Below are 27,477 nucleotides of genomic sequence, written 5' to 3'. Positions count from 1 at the left end.
GAATCTACTCCACTAAATAATCTATGTACACTTATCCTTGGGGTAGTGAACCTACCTCCTTGTACCTATTCTCTAAACAGAAGTGAACCCCTTTGATGCTTCTTAAACTCACATTCTGATGGCAGCCAAGCAAAATTTTGTTCCTTTGGGGAAACCGAGGCACGGGGCAAGATGGTGGACAAGGTCCATAATGCTGGTTTCACCCTCAAGGTTTTGTATTTCCGTTGCCTGTGTCAGTCTTGCCTTCAAGTCCCTGAGTGGTATTGGGACACGTTTGTCCCCCCACTGTCTGGGGAGTGTGGATGGGGACCTTGGTGTGACCACCATACTGGCAGGTGCAGGGCCAGCACCCTCAGCAGTTTGTCACCCTCAGCTCTTGGGTTTGCCATAGCTGCTGCTGTGGGGAGGTGGGGACCAGGGCCACCGGTGGCCGTGGCAGCACCACCCAGGCCAGAGGAGCTCGGAGGCCATCCAGGGAGGAGCAGGCAGCTCCGGGGCGAACAGCCTCATCAGCGTTTCCTGTCTCTCGATGGAGAAATCGCATGTGGCGAGAGGCTCTAAAAATAGGCTCAGCAAACTTTTAACCACATTTGCAGCTGTTAAAGGTAAAGCCAGAGCAGCCCCGGGGAAGAAAACATCCCTGGCCGTGCCTCCCTGGTGCTAACCCTCAGCTCTGCCGGTGGTGGGGAGCCAGCTCTGAGGGCAGGAGCCCCCAGATGGGCAGTGGGGCTGATCCTCTGCCTGGTGACATCGTTCTGCTGTGTGTCCCCATTAAGTGTGTGGCAGGAGGACATTAGGAGCAGGAGCACGTAGCGGCAGGCTCTGTCTAACAGCGCTGCCGCCTGACCCTGATTTGTAGCAGGGCTGAGCAGGGAGGTTTGCTGTAGTGTTACAGCTTTTCCTGTGGTAATAGCCGGCCAGGCAGCACTGTCACGGCGCTGCCAGTGGCACCAGGAGCCCGCAGTGGCACGGGGAACCCACGGTGGGAAGGAGAGGCTGCGGCTGGGTCATGGCACATTTGCTTGCAAGAGAACCGAGGGGGCATGTGGGGACACGGCGTTGCTGCTGGAGTTGTGTCTCCCCATGGCAGCAGTGGTGGCAGGAACACAGCTGGATCTGCCTGTCCTTGTCCCCACCAGCCCAATGACTCCATGTCAGTGGCGTGTCCTGCACATTGCAGTGGGTGCTGCTGTCCCCTTGCCTCCTGCCCGTGTCACATCACCAGGGCTGGAGTCAGCTGGGGACAGTGGCCAGGGCTGCCAGGTCCTCTCCCAGCCAGGGTGTCAGCTCCCTGATGGCACTCAGGGGACGTTGTTTCATTTCCCCTGTTTCTGCCACGCAAACCATCAGAGGGTGGCAGTCCTGTGCACACAGTGGCCACAGCAAGGTCCCTTTGTACCGTCCTGTGGGGATCTCTGTGTGGGGGTGGATGCATCCCATTGCCATGCATCCCCAGGGGCTTGCAGAGGCAAAACGGACCTGGTAATGGAATGCAAATAAAAAGCCTGGAGGGTTGAGGTGAGCCCCAAGGTTGTGGTCCTTGTGGAGGTCTGGCAAGGGGCATTCTGCCCACAAAAGATGGAAGGGCAGCATCACTCTGTGGTGCTCTGGTGCCTGGCCTCTTCCAGCCCCCAGCCCCAAGTGGGAGATAGCAAAAATCTTTAACCTCACAGACATGGAAGGTTGACTCGAATGATCAGAAAGATGAGAGACAGAGAGAGGGGAGGATTAAAGGGAAGAAATGGAGATTCCTCACGTTACCTTCGCTGCCTGCTGCCTGATGCCAGCAGCTTGCAAACCCTCAGCACCTCTCACTGCAGCTCGGTGCTGGGGCGCAGGAGGGCACATGACTTTCTCCTCAGGAGGGAACTTCCCAGGAAGATTTTAATACTTGCTGTTGGTGTGATATCTGGGGGAATCCACTGCTTTCTGTCTGCCATTGCCTGGCCTCACCTTCTCCTGCCAGCAACTGATGTGTCCTCACAGCTGCGTTTGGGGTGATGGTTTGGGTTGTTGTCAGCCTTCACCTGCAACACTGGAGGGGAAAAACTTCCCCTCAGAGTTTTATTTAGCTAAAAAACCAACCCAAACCCAACCTCAGTCAGGTGCAGGCTGTAGGGTGCCTCATGGTAGGATGACTGGGATGCTGAGGAGCAGCACTGGTCCCCAGGAATCTCCACTGGCCACACTGGGATCAGTGTTTTGGCAAAAGGCATCACCTTGCCAGTAGGAATAATAGCCAGGAGGGGGAGGGGGCCGGGGCAGGCAGACAAGCAAATCCGTTTTATCAGACGCCGCATATTTTATGAAAGCACATTTCAGCTCTTCAGCCTTGGAAAGCTTTTCATACCCTTTAATTTTCTAATAAAAAGGAATTACATTTGCTGAAAAGCCAGTAACAAGATTCACTGTCATTGTCTTTTGTGCAGACCATAATTCCTGGCTCGGGCTCCTGCCTGCAGCCCCGTTGTGTGGTCCCAGGTGTGGGTCTGGGGTGGTGGCACGGGGGACCTCAGGACCACAGCTTTGCTGCTGGAAGCTTGTGGCAGGTGCCCAGGAATGATGGGGTGGAGGTGAGCACCACGTTTGTCTGCATCCACAGTGATGCCTCTTGGTGCCCAGCACAGATCCCTGAGAAAGCAGCATCTGATTTTGAGGTGGTTCCTGCTGTCTGAGTGTGCCAGGCGGGATGGCCTTGAACCAAAAATCAGTTTAATTGCCTGGTCATTGGCCTTGTAACCGCGAGCTCGAGAGCGATGTGAGGTCCTGACGAGGCTGGTGGCTGGCAGACAGCTTTCCTGGTCTTTGATGTGGCTGGGACAGGTTGTGGTTACACACGTGTTGGAGCAATGGGGTGTCTTTGCTGAGGACGAGCTGGTGTCCCATGGCCCTGCAGGGTGAAAAGGTTCAGCTGGGCAGCCAGCAATTCCCAGTTATCCCCCACCATCCCAGGTATCCCCGCTGCAGGCTGCAAGATCTGGCATGCAAACAGCATCTACCACACGTGACATCTCAGCAAGCCCAAAATCCAACCTGCCACAGGCTCTGACAGCGCGCAAAGCGAGACCGAGAGCCACCAACTCCTCCCGGCTCCCCGCGAGCCCCGCGCACATCCTGGCAGTGTTTGCAGCATGGAGAGCCCTCACAGGCTCACTCACACCCCACTTTCCTGCAGGGGTGGGTCCCTCTCCGAGCTCTGGAGCTGGTGCCACGTGGTGCCAGAGCCGCGACGCCGCAGCCGCTGGCGCTCTGTCGCCTTCCGAGCTGCTCACTTGAAGTTTCAGCTCGCCGGCTGTTTCCGTGCAGGTGGGATGCAAAACCCTCCCACAAACACCAATAAATATTTTCTGTATCCTCCTCCCCCCCACCCCGCCTCCAATTCTCGTTTTCATTCTTACTTCCCAGCTGGTTTTGGGGGGGAAAAGGGGTTTTCAAAGCGTTCCGTAAACGTGTGTAACAATAGGAAGCGTTGCCTTTTAGCCTGCGGCCGGCACAGTTTTAAATGAGGTCCCAGGTAGTCATGGTTACCTCTCCTCTTCAGTAAGAGATGACTTTTATTTCCTGCCTTTTGTATTTGCACATCTCAGATATACATTCTCCTAAACCATAATTGGTATTCACGGATAGACAGGAACGCAGGAGTGAGCTGCCACAAGAGGGGAAGAGCCAGATGGACGCAGGGGGTGTCAAGGTCTCCAAGCCCCCAAACATCAGGAAATCTTAATTTCAAGTCATTTTTCCTCCCCTGGCAAGGGCGGGGAGGCAGACCTGTCTCTCCACAGCCTCAGGGCTTGTCCTGATCCCACCTCCCTTGCAGCATCCTGGCTATTCTGATTGCTGCACCAGAATGGGATTTACCCTCGTGTCCTGCAAGCCTCTCTGTCATCCTGCATCCCCCCCAAGCATCCCTTGATTGTGCTGAGCTGGGAATGTGAAGGAGGGGTTGCCCTGTGCCCCTTGTCCCCAAGCAGAGCCCTGACCACCCCCCAGGCACTTGGGGGGCCAAGCCTGCACCCCTCGATGTTTGGAGGCACGAAGGGGAAGCAGAGCTGAGGGGCTGCACAGCCCGGGGAGCGGGCGCGGGAGGGAGAAGCGCTCGGCAGTGATTGATGAAAGATCATAGCCTCATTCCACGGGATCATTGCTCAGAGTGTGGGCAAAGCTGCGAGTCCCAAGGGGACCATCGCCTGGATGCATGTGAGCCTGCGATTCAGGGCAGAGGGGATGCAAAGCCACATATTTTATGCCTTTTTTATTTTTTTTCCTCTCTCTCTCTCTCTCTCTCTTTCTCTCTCTCTCTTTCTCTCTCTCTCTCTAAAGCACCAGGAAAACAAAAACCCAAGCTGTCTAATCAGAGACAAGCAGATTCCACCCACTTCCTTGGAAAACTTGCATTTGCTAGGAAATCATCTCGCTGCATTTACAGCAAGCAGAGTGCCCCAGCGGTAGCTCGTGCCTTTCTGGCAGGATGATAACCAGTGCTGAACAATTATTGCGCTGGAGCGGGAGCAGCAGACATATTGGCTTTTCTCAGCCAGCAGGAAAGAATTTGCAAAACTAAGCAGGCGACTGGAGCAGCTCGGATTTGCAGCGTTGGATGCGCGGTGCCGCGGATTCACAGCTCACCAGATTTGCTGGTGGCAGCATATCAGGGACTCGCACACCGCATGCACCTGGGCTCCTATTTACATGATTTTTTAATTTTTTTTTTGCAAGGGAAGGGCTTGATTTTGCTGCCTGGAAAATGTGTCTGATTCCCAGCTTCCCCCCGTGGATGCTCAGCCCCCCAGGTGTGCGCTCGGGTAGTGGGGAGAAGTTGTTTGCTTTTGTGGTTTTTTCCCTTTTAATGAGAAAAGTGGGTATTTGTCACAGAATCGTAGAATGGTTTGGGGTGAAAGGGACTTAAAGGCCATCCCCTTCCACCCCCTGCTATGGGCAGGGACATCTTCCACTAGAGCAGGTTGCTCCAAGCCCTGTCCAGCCTATTCTTGGGCATTTCCAGGGATGGGGCATTCAAAGCTTTTCTGTGCACGTGTGCCAGGGCCTCACCACGCTCACAGGAGGGTGTTCTTAAAAGAAGCTCTCAAAAAATACGATCAAAATTGTTGTGAAGAAGGTTGTCCTTAAAAACAGTGCTGGGAAGAAAGGCAGCAGTTCCAGCAGGATCCTGCCCCATGCCAGCCTGGCTGCCCTTAGCATCACCAGAGGAGCAGAGTCAGTCTGGGGGTTCACAGGGGAACCCTCTTGGGCACAGCCACAGATCTTCAATCAAGGAAAAACTCCTTTGCTCAGTTGTAACTTCAGGCAGAGATGTGTGGGATTGCTGGAGCAGCTCCCATCCCTCAGAGGTTTTGTGGTTCTTCCACAGATAAAACTCTCCCTGATTGCAGGTCCCACATCTGCCCTTGTCTTCTCCATGGGCTGAGCAGAGTGGAAGCAAAGAAATCCCTTCCCTTCAGGCTTCTGGGGTTGGGAACTGGATCTGTTCCCATTTCCCTCTGCCCACTCACAGCACTCCCTGTCTCTGCTGGAGCGTTTCTGAGCGGGATGTTTCACTGGAGAGGTGACACTGTGGGGTTTTGCTGTGAATCTGAACTGCCTTCCCACCATGGGTGCTGCTTGGCAAGGACAGCGGGCAGAGCCTGGCTTGGGATACTCTTCCCAGCCCTGCTCGGGATGCAAACTGTGCATCAGTTGCACCAGCAGCTGATGGAGACTCCAGTATATTAGCAGCATTAATTAAGTTACAAAAATTATGCATGTTATCAGTTATGAGACGACCTTTCATAAACTCCGTTATTAAAGCAATAAAGCATGACCCGCTGGTCCTAACCAGTCTAATGGCTGGCTAAGAGCACGCTTTTTCACATAATACTTTTAGCAGGTCATTAGCTGAGCAATAAGATAACGTGGAGAGCCAAAGTGATGTGCAGGAATGGCAGTGGAAGCAGAGACAGTGCTTGATGAGGGGACATGGGGCTGGGGGTCACCTGGCCTCCCACATGGTTGTACGGGTGTGCAGGGCTCTGGTGGTGGGTGATGGTGGAGTTGTGGGTGATGCTGGGGTGCTCCCAGACTCTGCAGTGCTGAAATCCCAGTGCCATGGGGCAAACCCAGCCCTGGGGCAGGTGTGGGGCTGGTGTTGGACCCTCTGAGCCCTGGTTTCCCTGCCAGAGCCCACCCTGCAGAAGGGAGATGGGGTGTTGTGATGTGACCATCCCAACTGCAGCCCCAGTGAGCTGTAGGATGAGGATGGAGGTTCTGACTTTCCATGAGGCCAGGGCTGGGATGGAGGGGCCTGGGCTCCCTCTGCCTGAGTAGTGTTGGTGTATAGGCAGTGCTGATCTCAGCATGTGGTTGGTGTTGGTCTCTATGGGCTAAGACCCCGATTTGGGGCTATACAGGTTGGTCCCCTCCTGCCGTGCCTGGGGGGACATGCCAGGCATCCAGGGCCACCTGGAGGAAGCCACCAAGCCGTGGCCCCAAGTCCTGCTCCCTCCACAGACTGGAGCACACCCCAGCTGAGTATGATGCCCTCCCTACCCCTGGCTGTGCCATGAGAGCTGCACCACAATCCAGCACCCCCAAAGCGCCTTTCCCGGTCCCCGCCAGCCGTTTCCAAGCACTGACCCTCTCCATAAACAAAGGAGAGGGAGAGGGAGGGTGGCTGGCATGTTAATATACTCTCCCCCCCTCTTTTCCTCCCTTCATCCCTCTGGGAAAGGCCTTTGCAGATATAAGCAAACCTTGATTAAAAGCTGCCTGACAGGCAACGGCAGCAGCAAGCAGCAGGCAAGGAAGCTCTCCAAGTCCAAAGGGAGCTGCTTCTGCTGCTGCCGCTGCTGCCTCCATTCTCAGATGTCCCTGATCCTTTAATCAATCACAGCCGCGGAAGAGAAGAGCAAACACCCGTGCTGGGGCAGAGGTATGTGCACGCATTCGTTCCAGCCGCAGCCTTGGGCTGCAGCCACGGAGCCGTCCCCGCGCCCGGAGCTGCTCTTTCATCTCCCGGAGACAAGCAGGGGCTGTGTCCCTGCCCCTGCCTCCCACAGCCCCCAGGAATCCGGCGTGGAGGATGGTTCCCCATGGGGAGCAGGCTGCGGGAGGAGCGTCTTGCCCTCTCTCCCCAGGTGCTCCATTCCTGGGGAGAGGATTCTCCCAGCTGCCATCCCATGGGCTGTGCCACGCCGGCACTCGTGTGGCTAGCAGGGAGAATGGGGTGCTTGCAGATGTTGGGGAGCTCTGGGAATGGAGATGGCCACAGGGAGCCAGCCTGGCTTTGGTGATGGCCAAAACCCATCCATCCTTTGGTGGCACACCATGGCTGGGAACGCGGAGCAGCGCTCGTGGCTCCTGGGGTGACCCCATTGGGGGGCAGAGCCCCATCCTGGGCTGTGTGGGGTGGGCAAGGATCTGCTCCAGCCCCGGAGGGACAGGCAGGGCCTCACGCCAGCTGCGGCCGTGCCCGGAACCACCAGCATGCAGAGAAACCGCCCACCCCCGGGATGATTTGTCACCAAGTCCTGTGTGTCACCGCGGGGCTCGCTGCACAGAGAGGCTGGAGATGGGGGCGGAGGGAGGGGAAAAACACGTCGTTTTAATAAAACCCAGCAAAATCCTCTCGTTCCTGACGTGCTTCCCCAGCTCGCGTGCGGCAGCGGGAGCTCCACCGGTGCGAGGCCGGCAGGGGCAGGCAGGGACCGCGATTTTCCTGCTTATTTTTGCTCTTGCTTATTTTTAGCGCCGCGTCTTAATATATTGTGACAGTGCCCTGGGACGCAGCGCGCCTCTGGTCGCAGGAGAAGGTGTCTGGGGCAGAGCTGCTCGATGCCACGAGCGAGCTGTGGCACAAGGGCGGCTAACGAGGCACCCGCCGCTAACAGGGGTCCCCGGGGGAGTGCTGGGGGTGAACCTTGCATTGAATTCGTCAGGGCTCTGCAGGGAGGGACTTGATCTTGGGGGAGTCATGGGTTTTAATGTGTTTTTTTAATTAGGCAGTTGTGGTAATGGCGGGCTGGTCACTGGCAGAGCTGGTGCCAGGTGGGAGCAGTGCCGTGGTGGAGTGGGTGTCTGTGCAGGCAGGGACATGGATGGTTTGGTGTTTCAGGTACCTCGTGTGTACTGGGGGACTCCAGTGCTTTGCTGACATCAATCTCCCTCGCTGGAGCTGGTTTTTGGGAAGAGTTGTGTGGTTTCCATGCCAAAATGTGCCTCATGGTTGCCATTTTGGACCTCCAAGTGCGTTTTGATGCGAGGCAGAGAGGCAGCTGGCAGAGGCACAGGATGTCACTGGGGTCAGGGTGAGATCCCACCAAGCCTGAGGTTGCTGGCGCTGGCTCAGCCATGAGTGTAATTCCAGTGGGGATGCTGTGTCCATGGGGAGATCCAGGTTGGTGTGGTGCTGGGTTTGGCAGCAGGAGTCTGCCTGCACGGGCTCTGCCTGCCCCAAGCCCATTAATGATGGATCTTTGTGGAATAACCCTCCTCATTAAGGCGAGCTGCCCCGTGTGTCAAAGCTGCTTTATAAGGAAATTATGCTCTGCTCCAGCCGGGATGTGCGTATGTAAATGGGGCGATGCACAGCCCTGATTGAGACATCATGGGGCAGCTCAGCCCAGGACCCCTGGGAATCTTCAGTCCTGGGGGAAACAGGGGCTCCAGAGGGGTTGAGGGTGCTGGTGGTGTGGGGTGCACCTCAGCCACCTCCTGGGGTCTGGCAGCCCCTGCGTGCACTCAGGGCTTTGGCAGAAGCCATGGAGCTGGCTAGGGCTGGAATGTCTTCATGTGATGGAAGCTCCACTCACCACATCCTCCCAACAGCTTTGCAAAGTACCTCCTCTCTGTACTGTGTTTGAGGGAGTAGAGGGGAAGCCCCTCTCTTCCATCCCATCCCACCCCCCAGTTTTGTCAAGATGTCACTTGTGTGCCCAGTACTGGTGGAGGAAGTGTGGAGTCCCACTCTGCTCCCCGCATCATGACCTGAAACCCTTCTGAGCTGGAATTAAATCCTCCTGACCGCACATCTGAGGCGCTGGGATGCTCCACAGACACACTGGAAACGTTGGGATGCCCAATGGAAGAAGCAGGAAGAATGTGCCAGAGATTAAGCCATCACAGGGCTTTGTTGCCTATAATGGGACACTGAGGACACCAAAGGACCCCAAGGTTCTTCACACAGCACCTGTGCTCACTGCTCCCTTCCAGGACACAGCACGCACCAGCCCCCGGGATCCAGGGGGAGCATCCCCTCAGGACATTGGCACCTCTTTGTGGAAACAGGGTGACAGCTTGGCAGGGAATTGAGACCCTTCTTTTTTTTGGCAGCGCGTTCCTAATCAGCAGGACCCGCGCGCCCCGCCGCAGGCACGCCGCGCGCTGCTATTTACGGAGCTACTTGAAATACACCTGCAAGAGAGCAGAGCAGAGAGGAGCCAGCAAGTAAATAACCCAGCAGCCCGCCGGAATGAAAACAGGGAGAAGAGATGCAGGCAAAAAAAAAACCCCAAAAGGAAGTGTGGTGTGGAATTGAGGGGCTCCATCCCAATCGTGCTGTGGTTTTCCACCAGGATGCTCCGTGGTTTTGGTGGCTGGTGGGGAGACCCCATCCCACTGTTGGCCATCTCAGTGCATCTCTGGAATGGCAGGGAGATGGATGGATGGATGGATGGATGGATGGATGGATGGATGGATGGATGGAGCCTTTTGCCTACCTCCCCACTTGCTTTGTTTACCTCATGCTGCTGTTCATCTCCTGCCTCCCCCCACCCTCGTCTGAAACATTATAAATCAAACAGCTTAAAATGTAAAGCATCAAAAATTCTAAAACCTTCATCTATTATTAACTGTGACAGTAAATTCCACCTCTGAATGTTTCACATAGCAACTGTTACCAGGACTCAGCATCCAAAGCTGATGTTCCAGCAACTTTCCATCATGGTGCCACTGCCACTCCAACAGTGCTGACACCAGCCTGCTGAGACAGGCTGCCACTCCCAACACTCTTCAATGGGATTGGGATGCCAGCACAGAAACTGAGCTCAGATTTAGTAAATACAACCCAGGATCAGAAAGGAACTTGATGCCTGCATGTGGGAGCTGGTGGTGGGATCCTCCGTCATGGTCCTCCCTCTGTGTTGGTCATGCAGCCCCCCAAACTTCATTACTTTCACCATCATGTTCTGAAGCACCATAAATAACAAGGATGGGAATGGAGTGGTTAAAATAAATGGATAGGAAAGGGGTTTTGCAGGGGTTGGTGTTTGCTTTTCTACCTCCACTTTGTCCCAGTGCTGGATGTTGTTGTGGCCCCTGAGTGGTGACCCTCAGCCTGGCATGGGCAGGGGTTTCACTGCTCTGAGTGTTGGGTTGTGGTGAGTTTGTGATGTGCCAGGTGCCCAGAGGGACCAGGACCCAGGTGTTCACCGAGGGGGTTTGTTCACCTTTTGGTGTTTGCTTGCTTTCCCCACGTGCCATCATGGCTCTGTTCTGTGTTGTGTCCCCTGCCTGGAGGTTGAGTGGGTTGTTTTATGTTGGATTTGGCTGCATGGCAGCACTGGGAGCCTGGTTGGAGGTAGGGAGAGCTGTGGCTCTGCAACCCCACAGAGTGCTGAGCCTGCTCTGGTGGGAGCCCCACCAACGCACCAGCACCACGACCATGGCAAGGCTCACACCGGCACCCCAAGCACCCAAAACCACCCAAATTCCCCCAGCAGCACCCACCAGGCCGTGCCTGGTGCCCCCATACCCTGGCACAGGCATCCCTTCCTTGCCATCATCCTGCAAATCCCGTGCTGCCCACTGGGATCTCGTGTTGTGCCGTGCTGGCTGCGGGGCCAGGCAGCAGCGGCTGCTCTGCCACTCCCCAGGGACAGGCAGCAATTTTCCTGCTCTGAAGAAGCCTGTGAAGGTTTGAGTGAATCTGGGAAGCAAATCTAATTGGCAACCTGGTAATTCCTCGGGGGGACATGTACTTTGGTCATATCTAAGTACATTCCAGCCAGTGTTTAAGACACGCTGAATCCAAACTTGGACAGTCAAATACCAGCAGCTCTAAGCTCCTTATCTATTTCAGGCAGATTAACTCCTTAATCATCTCTTTTGGAAGTTCCCTGCCCCAAATTCCTCTCCCCTCCTTTTCCCCCGCCCCCAGTTTTTCAGCAGGAACAAAAGGAACCGATTTTGCAGGGTGCCAAAGGTGGGGATGGCGCCTGCTGTGATTGACAGAGTCAATAACCTGGAGCCGGGAGAAGGCCTTTGGAAATCTGCTTCCCACTTCACCTGCCCCAGTGTTTGTCTTCAGGATTTGAAGCTGGGGAATATATAATACCAAAATAATTTACCACACAGCATCAAACCTCAATTTATTATTTTCAACCTTCTTTTATGTTTTCTTTCTTTTTTTTTTTTTACTTGATTTATTTTTTCCAACCCCGTTTTATCTTTTTTTCTCCTTTCCCCCAGGGGATTCCAGCTCAGCATCCCCTAGCAGGTGAGCCCTGCTGGTGGCAGGGGGATGCTCGTCCCCTGGCTGGCAGGCAGAGGAGGCCGTGCTGAGCCCTGGGGACACAGGCGGTGCTGGCCGCTGTCACTCAGGGGAGTGGCGGAGCATTGCGCTTCATTACCGAGCTGTCTGCTGCCGGCAGGGGAGGCTCGGGGCACAGCCGGGGCTGGCCCCGGTGCATGGAGCTGGCTGTGGGCAGATGCTGAAACGTGGCATCTCTGGGGTGCCCCTACCCAAGGCACCTCACAGTTTTTGCTGTGATGGCAGCGGGGAGCTGGTGGTTGCTGGGTCATGAGATGGGCTGCCCCAAAAGTGAAGGCAGGAGCTGCCACAGAAAGGCAAAACACCCTTTTGCCTTTGCAGGGTAATGCCCCCCATAACCATGGATCCCAGTGAGGGGGTCTCACTGAGACAGGGAGTGGGGATCTCTCTGGGATCACCAGTGATAATTGAATAGCACTCATCTAAAACACAGCTGTAAATGTCCCGTGTGCCTGACGTGTGGGGACACTGGGACAAAGCCCCATCTTCTCCTGGAGAGGGAGAGAGTTTGGGATGGGGAGAAGGCGTGGGATGGTGCCAGGGTCTGTCCTTTGCTGTCAGCAGCCATCCCACAGCAGCTGGGGTTGGATGTGGCAGCGTGAATTTGCTGAGTTTTCCTGACAGGAAAACAGGCTGTGACCAGGGATGAGCCAGAGGGGCTGGACCCAGTGGCACATTCAGAGGAGCTGGGAATGTCCTGGGGGTGACAGCCACCTGTCATCCTTCGGGGTCTCCACTTCTGCTGGGGATGGGGAGACCCTGGGGAGGACCCTGGGGCTGGGGCACGAGCCTGCTCCACTCCCCTGCTCCACTCCCCTGCTCCTGGGCTGGCACTTCCCAGCATCAGCACTGACCCCAGCACAAACCTGGACCACTCTACAGTGGGGAAACTGAGGCATGGCTAGAGAGTGGTCCTGCTTCCAAACCAGTGAATTTTCCAGTTCCAAGCTGCTGAGTGGGTGCCAGGTTCTGCCACCAGGTTTGGTGTGGGTTTGCAGGTGCCAGGGGACACGAGCCATCCATGTCACATTCCCCACAGAGCCGTATGCATCCAACCACATCCATGAGCAACCAGCTCACGAGATGCAGACCAGATCCAGGACTGGGATGAGGATCCTTTCCCTCTTCCATACTTGGGAGGGCTTTAATTTGCTTTTATTTTTGCTGTAAGCAGCATGGACCCCTTGGGGCATCAGCGTTGCAGAGGAGGGTGCCAAGGGCATGGCATCTGCTCCCTGCCTTTCCTGGCAGGGATGGAGCTTCTGTCCGGCCTCAAGGGGAAACTGAGGCAGGGGACAAGCAGGATGTGGGAGAAGAAGGGAGGGTTAATATTAGCGGTCACAGTAATGATTGGAATGGTTAATTATTATTGGAATTGAAGTGAGTCAGGCTGAGAGCAGGAGGGGAGGGAGGAAGGAAGAAGGATCCCAAGCTGTCAAGCAGAAAATGAGTAAAGAAAAAAACTGTGAGCATGTGGAGAAGTGGCCAGGCTGTCACGCTGGCCCTGTGCTGGCCCCATGCTCGGGGTGAGGCTGGAGGGTTGGCTGAAGGTCACCACGGTAGTGACAACAACCCCGTGGCCATGGTTGTGCCCATTGGTGCCCTGGCACCGTTGTACTGACAGCTCCAGGCAGGTCTGCAGCAGGATTTGGGTTTGGAGACTGGGATTGCTGGATCTCTCCTGACCTCAGCTGTGTCTCCAGCCTCCTGCAGGGTTGGTTTTCCTTCCCCTCAGAGCCCCAGGGTCGATGTCCAGCCTCTGGCTGGGAGCAGGGTCATGTGGAGCCTCACTCCATGGTACATCCGGCCATGAATTTTGCTCTGGAGTGGAACATGCTTCACCTCCAGAGAGGGAATTTGCCCAGGAAGGCTCAGGCTAAGCATCTGTTTTGCTGTGAGCCTCCAGCCTTTTCTTTTCCCTCTTCTTTTTTCCCTTTTTTTTGGTCTTTTTCTTCCTACTTTTCTCTTATTCTTTCTCTGTGTTTTTCTTCTTTTTTGTTTTCTTTTCTATTTTCCTTTTCTTAATTTTCCTTTCCCCCTCCTCTCCTTTTTTCTTCTTTTCCCCGTTTTTCTTCCTCTTATTCCCCCTTTTATTTCCTCCCTTCCTTTTGAAATCCTTCCTTACCAACTGATATTTTCCACCACCAAGGAGAAAAAAAAAACAACCCAGGAACTTGCTGTGACTCCCAGAACCTCCCATCATCCTCCCCAGCCCAACCCTCTGCAAACCTCCCATCCCTGACATCAAGAACCCAACCCCCCCCCTTCCAAAATAAAGGAGGAAAAACCAAGGGGAGAGAGGCTGGAGCTGGCGGCTTTGCCGGATTTCCATGTGAGGGGATGAGGTTGGGGCGGCCACGGGCTTCCCCTGGCAAGCGACAGAGGAACCGGGGCCAGCAGAAACGTTGAGTCATGAGTGCGGTTCGCAGGCGGTGGATTTTTTTTTTTCCCAAGGAAAATTCCTCAGTGGGGAGGAGCAGAGCTGGGAGCGGGGGCAGCAGTGAAGGACTGTGGCCCCTAAATGGGACACTGATCTGGGGATGGGGATGCACCCCATTGCCACGGGAATCCCCTGGGCAGGTTCCAACCCCCGGGAGGATGGTTTGGGATAGCGGGGGACCTGCCCAGGGAATTCCCCAGCAGCTGGATGGGAGGAGCAGCGTGATCTGGGGGGGCTGCGGGAGATGGGGACCCCATCCTTCCTCCTCCTCCTCCTCCTCCTCCTTCCCCACATCCGCCCACCCCCACGCAATGGGCGGCGCAGCCCCAGCTCCATTTATCATCATCTGCGGGCAAGTGAAGTGTGCAGGGAACAGCTGCTGCGCTCGGCTGAGCGCCGAAATGGGGCGGGACGCGGGGCTGGGGGGGCTGCGGCTGCCCTGGGGACCTGAACCCCCCGGCCGCGGCGCTGGGATGGGCGCGGCGGGGTGGGGATGCTGCTGGGGATGGGGGGGCGTTAAAGGGGTGCACTGCGGGGAGAGCGCATTATTGGGGTGCACTGGGGCAAGGGGGCACTAATGAGAGTGCATTGAAGGGGTGCACTGGGGAGAGGGTGCGATAAAGGGGTTCACTGGGAGGGGCCATTATTGGGGTGAATTAAAGGGGTTTATTGGGAAGGAGACCATTATTGGGGTGCATTAAAGGGGTTTATTGGGGGGCAGTGTAGTAAGGGGGTGCATTGGAGAGAGGGTGCAATAAAGGGGTTTATTTGGGGAGGAGACCATTATTGGGGTGCATTACAGGGCTTTATTGGGGAGGAGACCATTATTGGGGTGCAATAAAGGGGTTCACTGGGAGGGGACCATTATTGGGGTGCATTACAGGGCTTTATTGGGGAGGAGACCATTATTGGGGTGCATTAAAGGGGTTTATTGGGGGGTAGGGCAGTAAGGGGGTGCATTGGGGAGTTCACATTATTGGGGTGCATTAAAGGGGTTTATTGGGGGACAGTGCAGGGGGTGCATTGGGGAGAGGGTGCATTAAAGGGATTCACAGAAGGGGCATTGAAGGGGGGGTGCTCTGGCAGCGGGGTGTCTGTGGGGTGCAGGGACAAACAGCAGCAGCTCCACAGCTGCGTGGAGGGTTTGCCCCTACCCCGGGTTGCCCCAGGGGTCCCTCTGTACTGCTGAGGGGGTCTGTCTGTATTCCATCCCCCCAGCTCCTCTCCTTCCCAGCTCCCGAGGCAGGATGCCCTTTCCTGGTCTGTCCCACACACCCCGGCTCCCCCCGCGCAGCCTCCCCTTTTCTCTCCTCCCTTAATAATCAAATTCTCCGGAGCACTTTGCGGTGTGGCAGCCAGCCAGAAAGGGTTTCTTTAAACTCCACCAGCTCACAATTAAACAAATCCGGGGCTGACGCTACTCGATAGGCGCTTATTCCCCTCGCCGAGAGCTGCCGGGGGATCCAGGGGGGTCCAATCTCTTCGTTCCCAGCTCCGATAGCAGCTCACCGTGTGGGGCTGTGGGACGAGGGCTGGGACGGGGTCAGCCCCGGGGGTTTGGGGTGGGGAGCGGGGTGTCCGCGGTGCCAGCAGGGCTCTGATGGCGGAGCATCCCCGCTGCTATTTTTAGTCGCTGAGTCCTTGTTGATGGCGCAGCAGCGAGGGCGAGGGAGCAGCCGGAGGAGCAGCGGGGCTGGATCAGCTGGGGAGCAAGGCAGGGACACGGGGGATGCCTTGTGCCCCCTGGGCTGAGAGGTTGAGGGTCTTGGGGGCTTACCGAGGGTCCCTGCCTTGGGAAGTCCTGAGCTGCCTTCAGAGGGCTCCGGATCCAGGAATGCCATGTCCCTGCCAGGAGAGAGGATGGGAGAGGAAAGGGGAGAAGGCAGGAAGGGAAGGGAGGCAGGGAGGCAGGAAGGGAGGCAGGAAGGGAGGCAGGAAGGGAGGCAGGAAGGAAGGAAGGAAGGAAGGAAGGAAGGAAGGAAGGAAGGAGAGGAAAATAACACAAAATCCAGCCACACAGCACAAATCCTCATGAGCAGCAGGCAGGCTGCAGGCCACTGTGTATGCTGGCCTGGCAGTGCCACACGGTGCCCCAGCTCAGCTCCTGGCATGGGGCCATGCCATGCATCAGCCCCAGCACCATGGCAGCATGGCCCTGTGCACCACCATGGCCCCGGGTCATACCCTGGCGCATCAGGGAGGTGCAGCAGGTCCTTGTGTGTCCCCCGTGAGTGACACGGGCTGTGCTGGGCTGTCCGTGCTCCCTTGGGACCAGGGGGACAGGATGCTCTGGCTGTAGCCAGCAGTGAGTGCTGCTGCTCCCTGTGTTCCAGGGACAGGGTTGTGCCAGTGCTGGTCACCGTGGTGGCCCCAAGTCCCTGTCCTCTCCCTTCTCAGGGAGCCATGCCATGAGCCCTGGCTACAGCAGGGCTTTGCCAAGGGCAGGTGTCCAGCTGCAGCCATGCAGCAACAGCCCTGCATCGATTCCCATCTCAGAGGCAGTGGCTGGAAACTTCTTCAGGGTCAGGAGAGCACGTCCAGCAGGGACGTGGCAGGGACAGGGAGTGGGCAGGGCCCCCGTGGGGGGCCACAGCCACCTCCCTCTCCGGGGGAAGGCTGTAACCTCCCTGCTGTCGACAGCTTGATTTGATGCCATTAAAGCGTTTGCTCGGAATCAGCCTGCATCAGGCACAACATCTGGCACGGCCCTTCCCCGGCAACGCCGTGGCAGATCCGAGAGCAGAGCCGGCCTCTGGCTCTGCCAGCGGCTCCGGGTGCTGCTGGTGATGAGTGTGTCCCCTCCCAGGCACAGCCTGGTGCCCAGGTGGCCCTCGGGGACATGGGGCCGTGGCTCTGGGCTTGTGGGATTTCAGCTGGAACACGTTCCCTCTGTGCATCCCCACCTCTGTGTGCCGGTGACTGATCCTTCCCCTCGCACCATGCGCTCCTGCTCATCCCAACATTGTCCCAGCTGTTTGGAAAATTAACAATAATTAATTAATAATAATAATTAATTAATCACGATAATTAATAATAAAGGAGAAAGGGGAGAAAAGCTTCCCCTAAAGCTTCAGCCCAGGGTCTTCTCAAGCTGATTTCATTTTTCAAACCCACTCCCACACAGCATGAAGGGCTCTTTGCTCCCATTAATTCTCTCACCACAGCCCAGGGCTGCCCCACAGCCTGGCTTTGATTTTCCTGCCTTTGTTCCAGCAGCACTGGCACAGGATACCATGCTGTGGTAGGGGCTTTTGTGCCAGCTTTCCAGATTTTTTTTGACCCATCTTTTCCCTGGAATTTAGGTTTTAGCTGCATCCAGTTGCCCACAGAGCCTGCAAGATGCAACAGCAATATGTGGCAGTGACATGGAAAACATCCCAGAAGGGGATGGGGAACAGGGAGGGATGGGTTGCTGGACTGCTGTGGGTGGCACTGAGCCTGGCTCCAGTGGTGCCCGAGGACACTGTGATTGGTGCACGCCTGAGCAGCTGGTGTTTGTGGAAATAGAATTAAATAAAGCCCCTTGTGTGTGTGTGTGTGTAGACCCAAAAAGGTGCTGAGGTGTTACTGGTGGGTGCTGCAAGGAAAAGGGCTGAGCTGGGGCCTGTCAAACCAGCAGTGTGGTTTATGTGGCTGTGGCAGAACTGCCAGCAAAGGGACCATGTGGTGTTTGACATGGTGTGGCAGTGGCATGAGGGTGATGGAGGGACATGGGGGAACACACATGAATCCATGTCCCAGCTCAAGGCTGCCTGGCACCACAGGGAAGTGTGCCAGGAGCTGGGATGGGCTCAGACACTGCCAGCACCCTGTGCCCTACTCTTGTTATACTCCTTGCCTCGATGGAGGCTGAGGGGACAGCACTGGTGCCACCACTGTGTCACTGCCAAGGGAGCAGCACTGAGGATGTCCCTGGACAGCCACAGACCCTTGGGGCTGCCCTAACCCAGTCTGACAAATCTCTGTCTCATCCAGGCTTGCGTCCACCCCAGTACCTTCAACCCACGGCTACTGGGGACAGTCAGGATGCATCCCCCCGCCACCAAGCCCTTCATTAGCCCCCACAAGCCACTTGACTGCCTTAAGAGATCAAACCAGTGCCCCAGGTGCGTCGCTGCTCCCAGAGCAGGCGGGCTGAGGAAATGGGGAGCTTTAATGACGGCGGTGGCGAGGCGCTGGGTAATGACGGCTGCTGGCGGGAGCAGACAGCTTCCAGATGGCATCGCGCCGGGGCAGGGGGATGGCTGGGGCCGGGGGGGCTGCGGGAGGCAGCAGCCGGCAGAGACGGCCAGAGCCAGCAAGTTGAAATGACTTTTTTTGCAGCAGAGCCTGCGGTTCTGGCCCTCCGCGCTGCTGCTTCCAGTAATTAGCCCAATAATTAAAAAGAATGGCGATAAGAGGGGTGTGCAGAGGCGCTCGCAGGATCTCGGCGTCCCTGGGGAGGCGTGTGAGAAGGGCGGGAGTGATTTGCGGATGCGAGGGATGTGGATGTGTGAAACACAAAGCAGAGGGACCCCGGCACGGTGTGGGGGGTCACTGCACCAGGTGACAAGGCAGGGAGGGGTGGGCAGCAGGGATGGGCAGCATCAGCAGCAGGGCAGGAGGGTGGCTGAGCCCACTGCAGGCTGGGAGGAGGCAACCAGACCCCAGCACCCTGCTGGCCATGGGCACCATGCTGCAATACAGGGGATAGAGAGGATGCAGGATGCTGCAGGTGGGGATGCAGCGCCAGGCAATGTGATGCAGGGCGACACGGCACGATGCAGAGTGATGCGAGGTGACACAGAGCCAGCTGCTGCCACACGGATGGGATGCAGGGCAGTGGGATGCCATGCCGGGCAATGAGATGCAGGGCAATGCAAGCCCATGCAATGCAGGGCAGCACAATGCAGGGGGATGAAATGCAAGGTGATGCGATGCAGGGTGATGTGAGGTGAGGAAGGAGGAGGCGATGCAGGGCAATGCAGTTCAGGGCGATGCAATGCAAGGCAACACAATGCAGGGAGTCAAAATGGAAAGTGATGTGATGCAGGATGAGGCAAAGCAATGTGATGCAGGGTGATGCAAATCAGGGTGATGAAAAGCAAGGCAACATGAGGCAAGGTAGGTAGTGTGAGGCGATGCAATGCAGGGCAAATCAGGGCGGTGCAGTTTGGGGTGATGCAAGACAACAAGATGCAGGGAGGTGAAACACGAGGTGTGGTGTTGGAGAGCAACGCAAGGCCACGCAGGCAATTCAGTGCACCATGGGGTGATGCCAGACAATGCAGGGCAATGCGAGGTGATGCAGCATCACGTGCTGTGTTCCAGGGTGGCTGAGAGACGATGCCCAGCGGGGCAATGCCCAGCAGCTGGGTGAGGTGAGGCGAGGCAATGATGTCCCCATGGTGCAGGTGACACTGTCCCTCTCGGACCCCGGCCACCATGGTGGCGACGCTTCATTTGAATTCTCGCCTCTCTCTCTTCGCAGATAACGAGCCCGCGCCATGCAGTCCTTTCGAGAAAGGTGTGGTTTCCATGGCAACCAGCAGAGCTACCAGCCGACTTCACAAGATACATCACGCCTGGAGAATTACAGGCATCAAAGTCAGGCAGGGCCGAACTGCGAGCGGCAGAGGCTGGTGGCGAAGGAGTACTACAGTCAGCAGCAGCTGCCGTACGCGGGCTATGAGAACAGCGCCGTGGAGAAATACCACCGGGGAAACAAGCAATTAGCAGGGCAGCAGCTGCAGGGCAGGCCGGCCTTTTCCAATTACACCGTGCAGGAGAACAGCCCTTATCCGGCCCGGTATTCCGGGGACGAGAGCCTGCAGGCGTGGGGAGGCCAGCCACAGGCACTGCCCGGCGGCGTGGCCAAGTATGAGGACAACCTGATGAAGAAGACAGTGGCGTTGGCGGGTGGGCGGCCGTACCATGAGCCGGCAGCCACCTCGCTGCCCTTCCGGACTCACTTCCAGCAGCAGCCGCAGCAGCAGCAGCAGCAGCAACAGCAGCAGCAGCAGCCGCCCGCACTCCCCTACCCCAAGCTGCAGCGGCAGAAACTGCCCAACGATGTCTCCTCACCCATGCCCTTCTCACAGAGCCCTCACTTCGGGCAGCACTCCCAGTCCTTCCCTGCCTCCTCCACCTACTCCTCGGTGCCGGGGGGCAGCCAGCCGGCACACTCCTACAAGAGCTGCACGGCGCCCTCGGGGCAGCCGCCGCTGGAGCGGCCCCTGGGTAGCGCTGCCAGCCTGGCCCCCGGCCCCCGTGTGCCCAACCTGCACGGCTACCAGCCCAACCGCATTGGCTACGAGCAGCCCCCACAGCCACCACCACAGCCCCCCCAGCCGCCGCCACCACAGCCCCCGCAGCCACCGCAGCCCCCGCAGCCCCCACAGCCCATGCAGGGGCGGCATCACGCCTCAGAGACCCTCCACTACCAAAACCTGGCCAAGTACCAACATTACAACCAGCCAGGCCAGACCTACTGCCAGGGCGATGCGCCGCCCGTCCGGACGCCGGAGCAGTACTACCAGACCTTCAGCCCCAGCGCCAGCCACTCGCCGGCTCGCTCCGTCGGCAGGTCCCCCTCCTACAGCTCCACTCCCTCCCCTCTGATGCCCAACCTGGAGAACTTCCAATACAGCCAGCAGCCCCTGAATGCTGGTGCCTTCCCGGCCGGCATTGCTGACCACAGCCATTTCATGCCGCTGCTGAACCCTTCTCCCACTGACGGGACGAGCCCCGACACTCAGTCTGGGAACTGCAAAAACATGCAGAAGGAGAAGCTGCCTGAAAACCTGCTGTCAGACCTGAGCCTGCAGAGCCTGACGGCACTCACCTCCCAGGTGGAGAACATCTCCAACACTGTCCAGCAGCTGCTGCTCTCCAAAGCAGCTGTGCCCCAGAAAAAGGGCATCAAGACCCCAGCGAGAACCCCTGAGCAGCTCAAGGGGCAGCACTGCAGTCCTGAGAGCAGCACCTACTCGGCAGAGCAGGTGGGGACCCCCCTGTCCGACCCACTGAGCACCCCCCAGTCTGTGCACGCTGAGACACAGGACACTGACTATCTCAGTGGGTCAGAGGACCAGCTGGAGAGGAGTTTCCTGTACTGCAACCAGAACCGCAGCCCTGCCCGCGTCAACAGCAACTCCAAGGCAAAGCCTGAGTCGGTGTCCACCTGCTCTGTGACCTCCCCAGACGACATGTCCACCAAATCAGATGACTCTTTCCAGAGTATCCACGCCACCCTGCCCCTGGAGACCTTCACCAAGTATGTGAGCAATGAACGGGACTGCCCCCGACTGCTCCTCAGCGCCCTGTCCCAGGAGGAGCTGGCTTCTGAGATCATCGTCCTGCAGGATGCCATCAGCGAGAAGGCAGACAAAGCCTGGGCCAACTTGCCCATGCTGGGCAAGGAGACCACCAAGTCCCCCTTCCAGATGGAGAACCACCGGCCCAGCCTGGACTCCATGGTGAAAGGTGCCTGGCCCAGCCAGGGTGACTCCAGCACGCTCACCGAGCCCCTCAAGCTGGACAAAGCTTCGGGGGCCAGCACAGGGAAGGACTTTAATGAGGAGGTGTACGAGGGTCCCCAGGTGGAGTTCACAGCCACCGAAAGCAAGGATGTGCTGAAGGACACTGCCCCACTGGCCTTCAACTCCAAGCCCAGCATGCCGGCAGCGACGTCAAGCACGGGAGCCACTGGCTACAGCTGCTACTCAAACACCACCGCCAACTCGGTGGCGTCTGAGAATGCCATGGAGCATTTTGAGTGGCCAGAGGAGAGCCTGGGTGAGGCCTGCCTGCGGTGGAAGGATCTCCAGGCCACTGACCTCCCCAAGGGCTTGTTCCCCAGCAAACTGGTGAGCTCCTGCAAGGAGAAAAAAAACGCCTGCGGCTTGGACCTGTGTGATGGAGAGCAGCCAGCCAAGAGTGAGCCGGTCCAGGACTTTGGCCAGCAGGTGATGGAGGAGGAGGAGGAGACACTGACCTACGATGAAGCAACAAAGGCAGACAGCGAGAGGTGGCTGCAGGACACCCGGCACTGCTGCTCAGCTGGGGACTTTAGTGAGATCCCCATCATCTCCTCGCCGGATCTGAAGGAGTCAGACCTGGAGGCAGAGGAGTACTCCTCACTCTGTGAGCTGGCTGGCTCGGAGCAGAAGTCAGTGACATACGATGCCTCATCACCCAAGCCCCCGGAGATGCCGGCCGTGCTGTCCTCCAGTGAGGTGCCTGTGTCTGCCGAGGAGACCGTCAGCACAGTGGAGAAGGAGAGCTCAGCTCCCACCCCACGCCTCTCTGGCCAGTCTGTCATCCTGCTGGGCCCTGCTGTGGGCACGGAGACCAAGGTGAAAAGCTGGTTCAAATCCTCCCTGCCCCACATCCAGCCTGAGGAGGAGAACGGTGGAGGGGAGACATCCCACCTGGAGGCGGCCGATGCTGAATCCGCCTCATCGGTCATGGTGAAGCAGCAACTCACGCCCGAAAACGTGCTGGGGAAGATGGAGCCTGTCTCACGGGGCAAGAGCCTCCGCAACAAGAGGGTCCACTGCCGGCTGCCGGAGGGGGATGGCCCTGGCAGCACCGTGCTGAGTCCCTTCGATGAGCTGCCAGCAGCCAGCAGCGTGGCCGGCGCCTGCCTGGGGCCAGACGGACAGACGGAGGTACCGAGCAAGAGCGCCCAGAGCCAAACACCCCGGTTTCCAGCCGAGGGGCTGCCGGCACGCATGTGCACCCGCTCCTTCACCGCCCTGGCCGAGCCCCGCGCCCCTGCCCCGCTGGAGGGACTGAAGGCCCCCGCGCACCAGGAGAAGCTGGGGAAGAAGCCCGGCTGCGGCGTGAAGCAGCGGGTGGCTTTCAAAACCAGGAAGCGCAACAGCCGGCCGGCCCCCAGGGTGGTCCAAAACACCGGCGATGCCACCCTCCTGGTGCCCGGCTTGGTGGCGGCGGAGGAGGTGGCAGGGCCGACACCGCTGGAGGGGGACGCGGTGGAAGCCGGGGAGAGGGACCAGCGGTCGATGATCCTCCGCTCGCGCACGAAGACACAGGAGGTTTTCTACACCAAGCGGCAGAGGGGCAAGCGGGCAGCTGAAGTCCGGCTGAAGAACTGCAAGGCGCCCAAAAAGCTCATATCCAACAACCACCTCCCACCTGCCTTCAAGCTGCCAGCGCCAGGCAGCCCCCACAAGGAGGGCAAGGTGGGTGCGCGGATGAAGCTGCCCAAAGCAGGGCCGGGCGTGGGCGGCAAGATGTCGGAGCGGCCGCTGCACTCACTGAAGAGGAAGTCCACCTTCATCTCCCCCATCCCCACCAAGAAGAGGAACCTGGTCCTGCGGAGCAACAGCGGTGGCGTGAAGGAGGAGAAGCCAGAGGGTCCCCCCAGCCTCTTCAAAAAAATGCCGGTGGCCAAGAAGGTGAAAGCCAAGCTGCCCCCCAAGAGCTCTGGCGAAGCCATCCCGAAGCCCCCCCTGCCAAAGGAGGCCCCCGATGTCTGCATCAAGATCACCTCCCGGGCGGCCTTCCAGGAGGCCACCAAGACCAAAGTGCTGCCTCCCCGCAAGGGCCGCGGCCTCAAGCTGGAGGCCATTGTCCAGAAGATCACCTCACCCAACCTGAAGAAGTTCACCTGCAAACCAGCAGCCACAGCAGTGGCAGCCACAGTCGCTGCCTATGGCTCCTCCCTGAGCCCGGCTGGGGCAGAGCGGGAGCGGGTAGTGAAGCACAGTGGGGTGGCTGTGGCAGTGGGCGATGCGAGGCTGCCCAAGCTGGGGGCAGCACAGAAGGTGCCCACGATGCCGGTGGCTGAGCCGCTCTGCCGGAACCCCAATGGCCGAGCACCAAAGGGGAAGCCGGGTGGTGGGAAGAAGCTGCCCCATGACGGCTGCCAGGGGGAGGCTTGTGGGTCAACGCCAGGGACCCAGTCCAGCCCCAACATGGTGGCCAAGAACCTGGGGCTCCTCCCCAAGAAGAGGAACCGCAAGGGCAAAGCAGCAGCGCTGGGCATGGCCAAGGCGCCCCTGAGCCCTGCACTGCCTGCACCGCTGCCCCGGGAGCGTGTAGCCGGCCCGGGTGGTGCGGAGGAGGCGCCTCGGGAGAAAAAACCAAAGACTGAGGAGAAGGAGGCAGGGAGCAGCGACGGCCCTCCTGAGGGACGCTCGGCCGCCGGGCCGGCGCGGGGCCCGAAGCCGCGGGCCAACCACTCCAACTACAACGGCTACTCCAAGCGGCAGCGGAAGCGTCTGGGCCATGGCAAGGCCAAGGCGGTGCCGGCGCGGTGCAAGAGCCGCGGGAAGCGGCGGCGGCAGCCCCAGCAGGCCCCGCTGCTGCACCCCGCCGAGCCCGAGATCCGGCTCAAGTACATCTCCTGCAAGCGGCTGCGGGCGGACAGCCGCGCCCCGCCTTTCGCTCCCTACGTGCGCGTGGAGCGGCGCGGAGACTTCACCACCACCTGCACCGTCGTCAACTCGCCCGGCGACGAGGCGCGGCTGCAGCGGGGACCGGCCGGGCCGGCGCCGCGGCCGCGGGCGGCCCTGCCCGCCTCCTCCACCATGCACATGGGCCCGGTGGTGTCGAAGGCGCTGAGCGCCGCGTGCCTGGTCTGCTGCCTCTGCCGCAACCCCGCCAACTACAAGGACCTGGGGGACCTCTGCGGGCCCTACTACCCCGAGGACTGCCTGCCCAAGAAGAAATCGCGGCTGAAGGAGAAGGCGCGGGCAGAGGGGCCGGGCGAGGAGTCCGGCGTGCCCGCCACGGCCGAGCGGGCGCCCCGCGGGACTGAGGGCGGCTGCGGCGGCAAGGCGGCGCGGCCTGAGGGGGCCGCCGAGGCGGCCAAGCAGAGCTCGCTGCGCTCCAGCCCGCGGGGCATGTTCCGTCGGCTGCAGAGCTGCTACTGCTGTGACGAGAGGACAGAGGGCGAGGAGGCGGCCGAAAAGCCCCGGCGGCACGAATGTCACAAGGCCGAGTCGCCGCCGCAGGAGCCGGCAGGCGACACGCAGGAGCACTGGCTGCACGAGGCCTGTGCCGTATGGACCGCTGGGGTTTTCCTGGTGGCGGGCAAGCTCTATGGGCTGCAGGAGGCTGTCAAGGCGGCTGCCGACCTGGTAAGAGCTCGGCCGCACGCCCGAGGCGGCATCTTCCGCTGGCCTCCTTCAGCCAAAATATTTCCCGTGCCTGCGCCTCCGGTCGGGATGGAAATCAATAGTTCTGCCCTGGGAGAGCAGGGGAGGTGCTCAGCACCCTGAGCCCTGCTGGGTCCCTACGAGATTTGTGCTGCTGCGTCTCTGATAGCACCTGAACTCTCCCTGATAGGCACAGAAATAGCCTGCGGGTTATGTTTTAGGAAGGCGGCTGGCCCCTCCTGGGATTGTCACATCCCCTGGCCCAGTCGAGTGTTGCACGGGGTGGCTCAGAGCAGGACAGATGCCGCAGGGTGGGAGGTGAAAATGGGCACAACACAGCCTGATGCCACCGTGATGGGCAGCAGGGAGGGGATGACCCTGCCCTGCTCCTCTCCCACAGTGGTTGGAGCAAGCAAAGCAGGGAGGTTGCTGAAGGGGATGAGAAGTTGTGGCTGGCTCATTCCTGGAAGTGTTCAAGGCTGGATGGGGCTTGGAGCAACCTCTTCTAGTGGAAAGTATTCCTGCCTGTGGGAGGAGGCTGGAATGAGATGAGTTTTTTCAAGTCCCTTCCATACCATTCTAGGATTCTGTGACATGGATTTTTAGTGCTGGGGAGAGGAAGGGGACAGCCTCCCATCAGAGGCTGTGCAGGGGGTTTCCAGCAAGTGCCCCCAGTGCCAGGTTTGGGGGCTGGCTGTATTCCCAAGCCTGTGTGCTCATTTCATGGCTGTCTGGAGGCTGCTGCCCTCGCCACAGAGCCAGCTGCTCCCATCCCTGCAGCCCCTGCTGGGGACGGGGCAGGTAGGGCACAACCCAGCTCATGTCCCTTCCCCTCCTGCCCCATGGAGCATGGCTGTGGGCTCGGTGTCATCCAGGGGAGTGGCATGGCAGGTGGAAACCTCGTGCGTGGATGCAGACAGCCCAGTGACGGGCGTGGTGTGGTTCACAGTGCGCTGGCACGGGAGGAAGGATGCTGCCTGGGAGAGGCAAGGAGGGGCTGGAGAGAATCAGGGACACCGGTGTTGCCCTCGCTGCTGGGGCTGTCGTGGTTCTCTTCTTCTGTGCTGGGCTTTGACAGGGTCTCTCTGTCTCTCCACATCTCTCCTTCCCTGCTGCGAATCCCCGGGTGCGCGTGCAGAAGTGCTCGAGCTGCCAGCAAGCAGGAGCCACCGTGGGCTGCTGCCAGAAGGGGTGTCCCCACACCTACCACTACGCATGTGCCATCGACACAGGTGAGCCCGGCCACGGGGATGGGGCACGGGGTCCTGGGCACTGACACAGCTCAGTGTGGGTCATTGCTCCAGGGTCAGGGGTTTGTGGCTCGCTGCTTGCCAGGGTGGTGATGCCCACTGTGCTGGTGGCACTGGCAGGTGTCACAAGTTTGTCTGGCCTCAGCTGAGCCCTTTACACTGTGGCTGGTGGGTGGCTGTGGGCTGGGGGGACACTGCATTCCCCTCACTCGGGGGCAGCTGCCTCGCAGCGCAGGCTGTGCCCTGACACGTCCTTGTCCTCTCCTCGCAGGCTGCTTATTAACTGAGGAGAGCTTCTCTCTGAGATGTCCCAAACATAAGGTAAGCCAGAGCCCCCTGTGCACCCCGCAATGCTCTGCAGCTCCCTGTGGTGGGAGGACCTGCCTTCAGACCCCAAATTGCTGGGGATGCCCATCCTGGATGCTCAGCTCTGTGTGGGCATCACATCCCCGGGGTATCCGGGTGTGCCAGCCACTGGATCTGGGGCACCCAGCTGGGTCTGAGGGGTCTTATCCCCTTCCCTGAGCACAGACGAGGTGGCGGATGATGGTTGAAAGCACAGCGTGCCGGGTGGATGCTCGGTTATTGGTGGGGGGGCGATGAGGACAACCCAGGGGCATCCCCCTCCCTCCATGGGGATCCCGGGCTGACTCCTCCGTTCTCCCCGCAGAGGCAGCCGGTGTAGCGCCCGCGGGCACCCGCCCCGCCGCCAGCGAGGGACCGGCAGAGGAGGCAGCGCCTGGAGCAGAGCGGGGCCGGGCCGGGCCGTGCCGGGACCCCTGAGCGCCCCGGGACCCCCGAGCCCGCTCCGGGCGGGCGGAGCCAGCGCCGGGCTTTCCCTCCCGCCGGGGCCCGGTAAAACCCGGTCTGGATCCGCGGGGGCCGGATCGGGATCCCCCACCCGCCATGGCTGCACAGGGGGCGGGGGGTGTCCGTGTGCGAGGGGGGTCCCGGCGATGTTGTCTTACTGTGGGGCCGCCGGACCCTCCGCGGGTCCCGGCTCTCAATATCACACTGATCTGATCTGAGATGTTGCCTTCAGCAAACCTCATGGTGTCTGTATATAGTTCAGCGAAGAAGAAGATTAAAAAAAAAAAAGACAAAAAAAAAAGAGAAAAATGAGAAAAATGCGAAAAAAAA

General features: G+C 58.9%; 1 protein-coding gene across 2 annotated transcripts in view; it reads left to right on the top strand.

Moving 5' to 3' along the window:
* The window catches only part of RAI1 (retinoic acid induced 1), a 73,334-nt gene extending 45,884 nt beyond the window's left edge, over positions 1-27,450 (top strand). For both annotated transcript variants that reach the window (XM_039731903.1, XM_039731904.1), the window contains exons 3-6: positions 19,453-25,069; positions 26,226-26,319; positions 26,609-26,658; positions 27,008-27,450. In XM_039731903.1, coding sequence (XP_039587837.1) covers positions 19,469-25,069; positions 26,226-26,319; positions 26,609-26,658; positions 27,008-27,022 — 5,760 coding nt within the window. In that variant the 5' untranslated portion in view covers positions 19,453-19,468 and the 3' untranslated portion in view covers positions 27,023-27,450. The remainder of the gene's footprint in view (positions 1-19,452; positions 25,070-26,225; positions 26,320-26,608; positions 26,659-27,007) is intronic.
* Positions 27,451-27,477: the final 27 nt, after the last annotated feature.

The sequence above is a fragment of the Passer montanus genome, unplaced genomic scaffold (genome assembly GCF_014805655.1).
Source record: "Passer montanus isolate IOZ18808 unplaced genomic scaffold, ASM1480565v1 scaffold8, whole genome shotgun sequence".
Classification (NCBI taxonomy): domain Eukaryota; kingdom Metazoa; phylum Chordata; class Aves; order Passeriformes; family Passeridae; genus Passer; species Passer montanus.
Note: the sequence above shows the minus strand (reverse complement) of the source record. Positions and strands in the feature narration are given on the sequence as shown.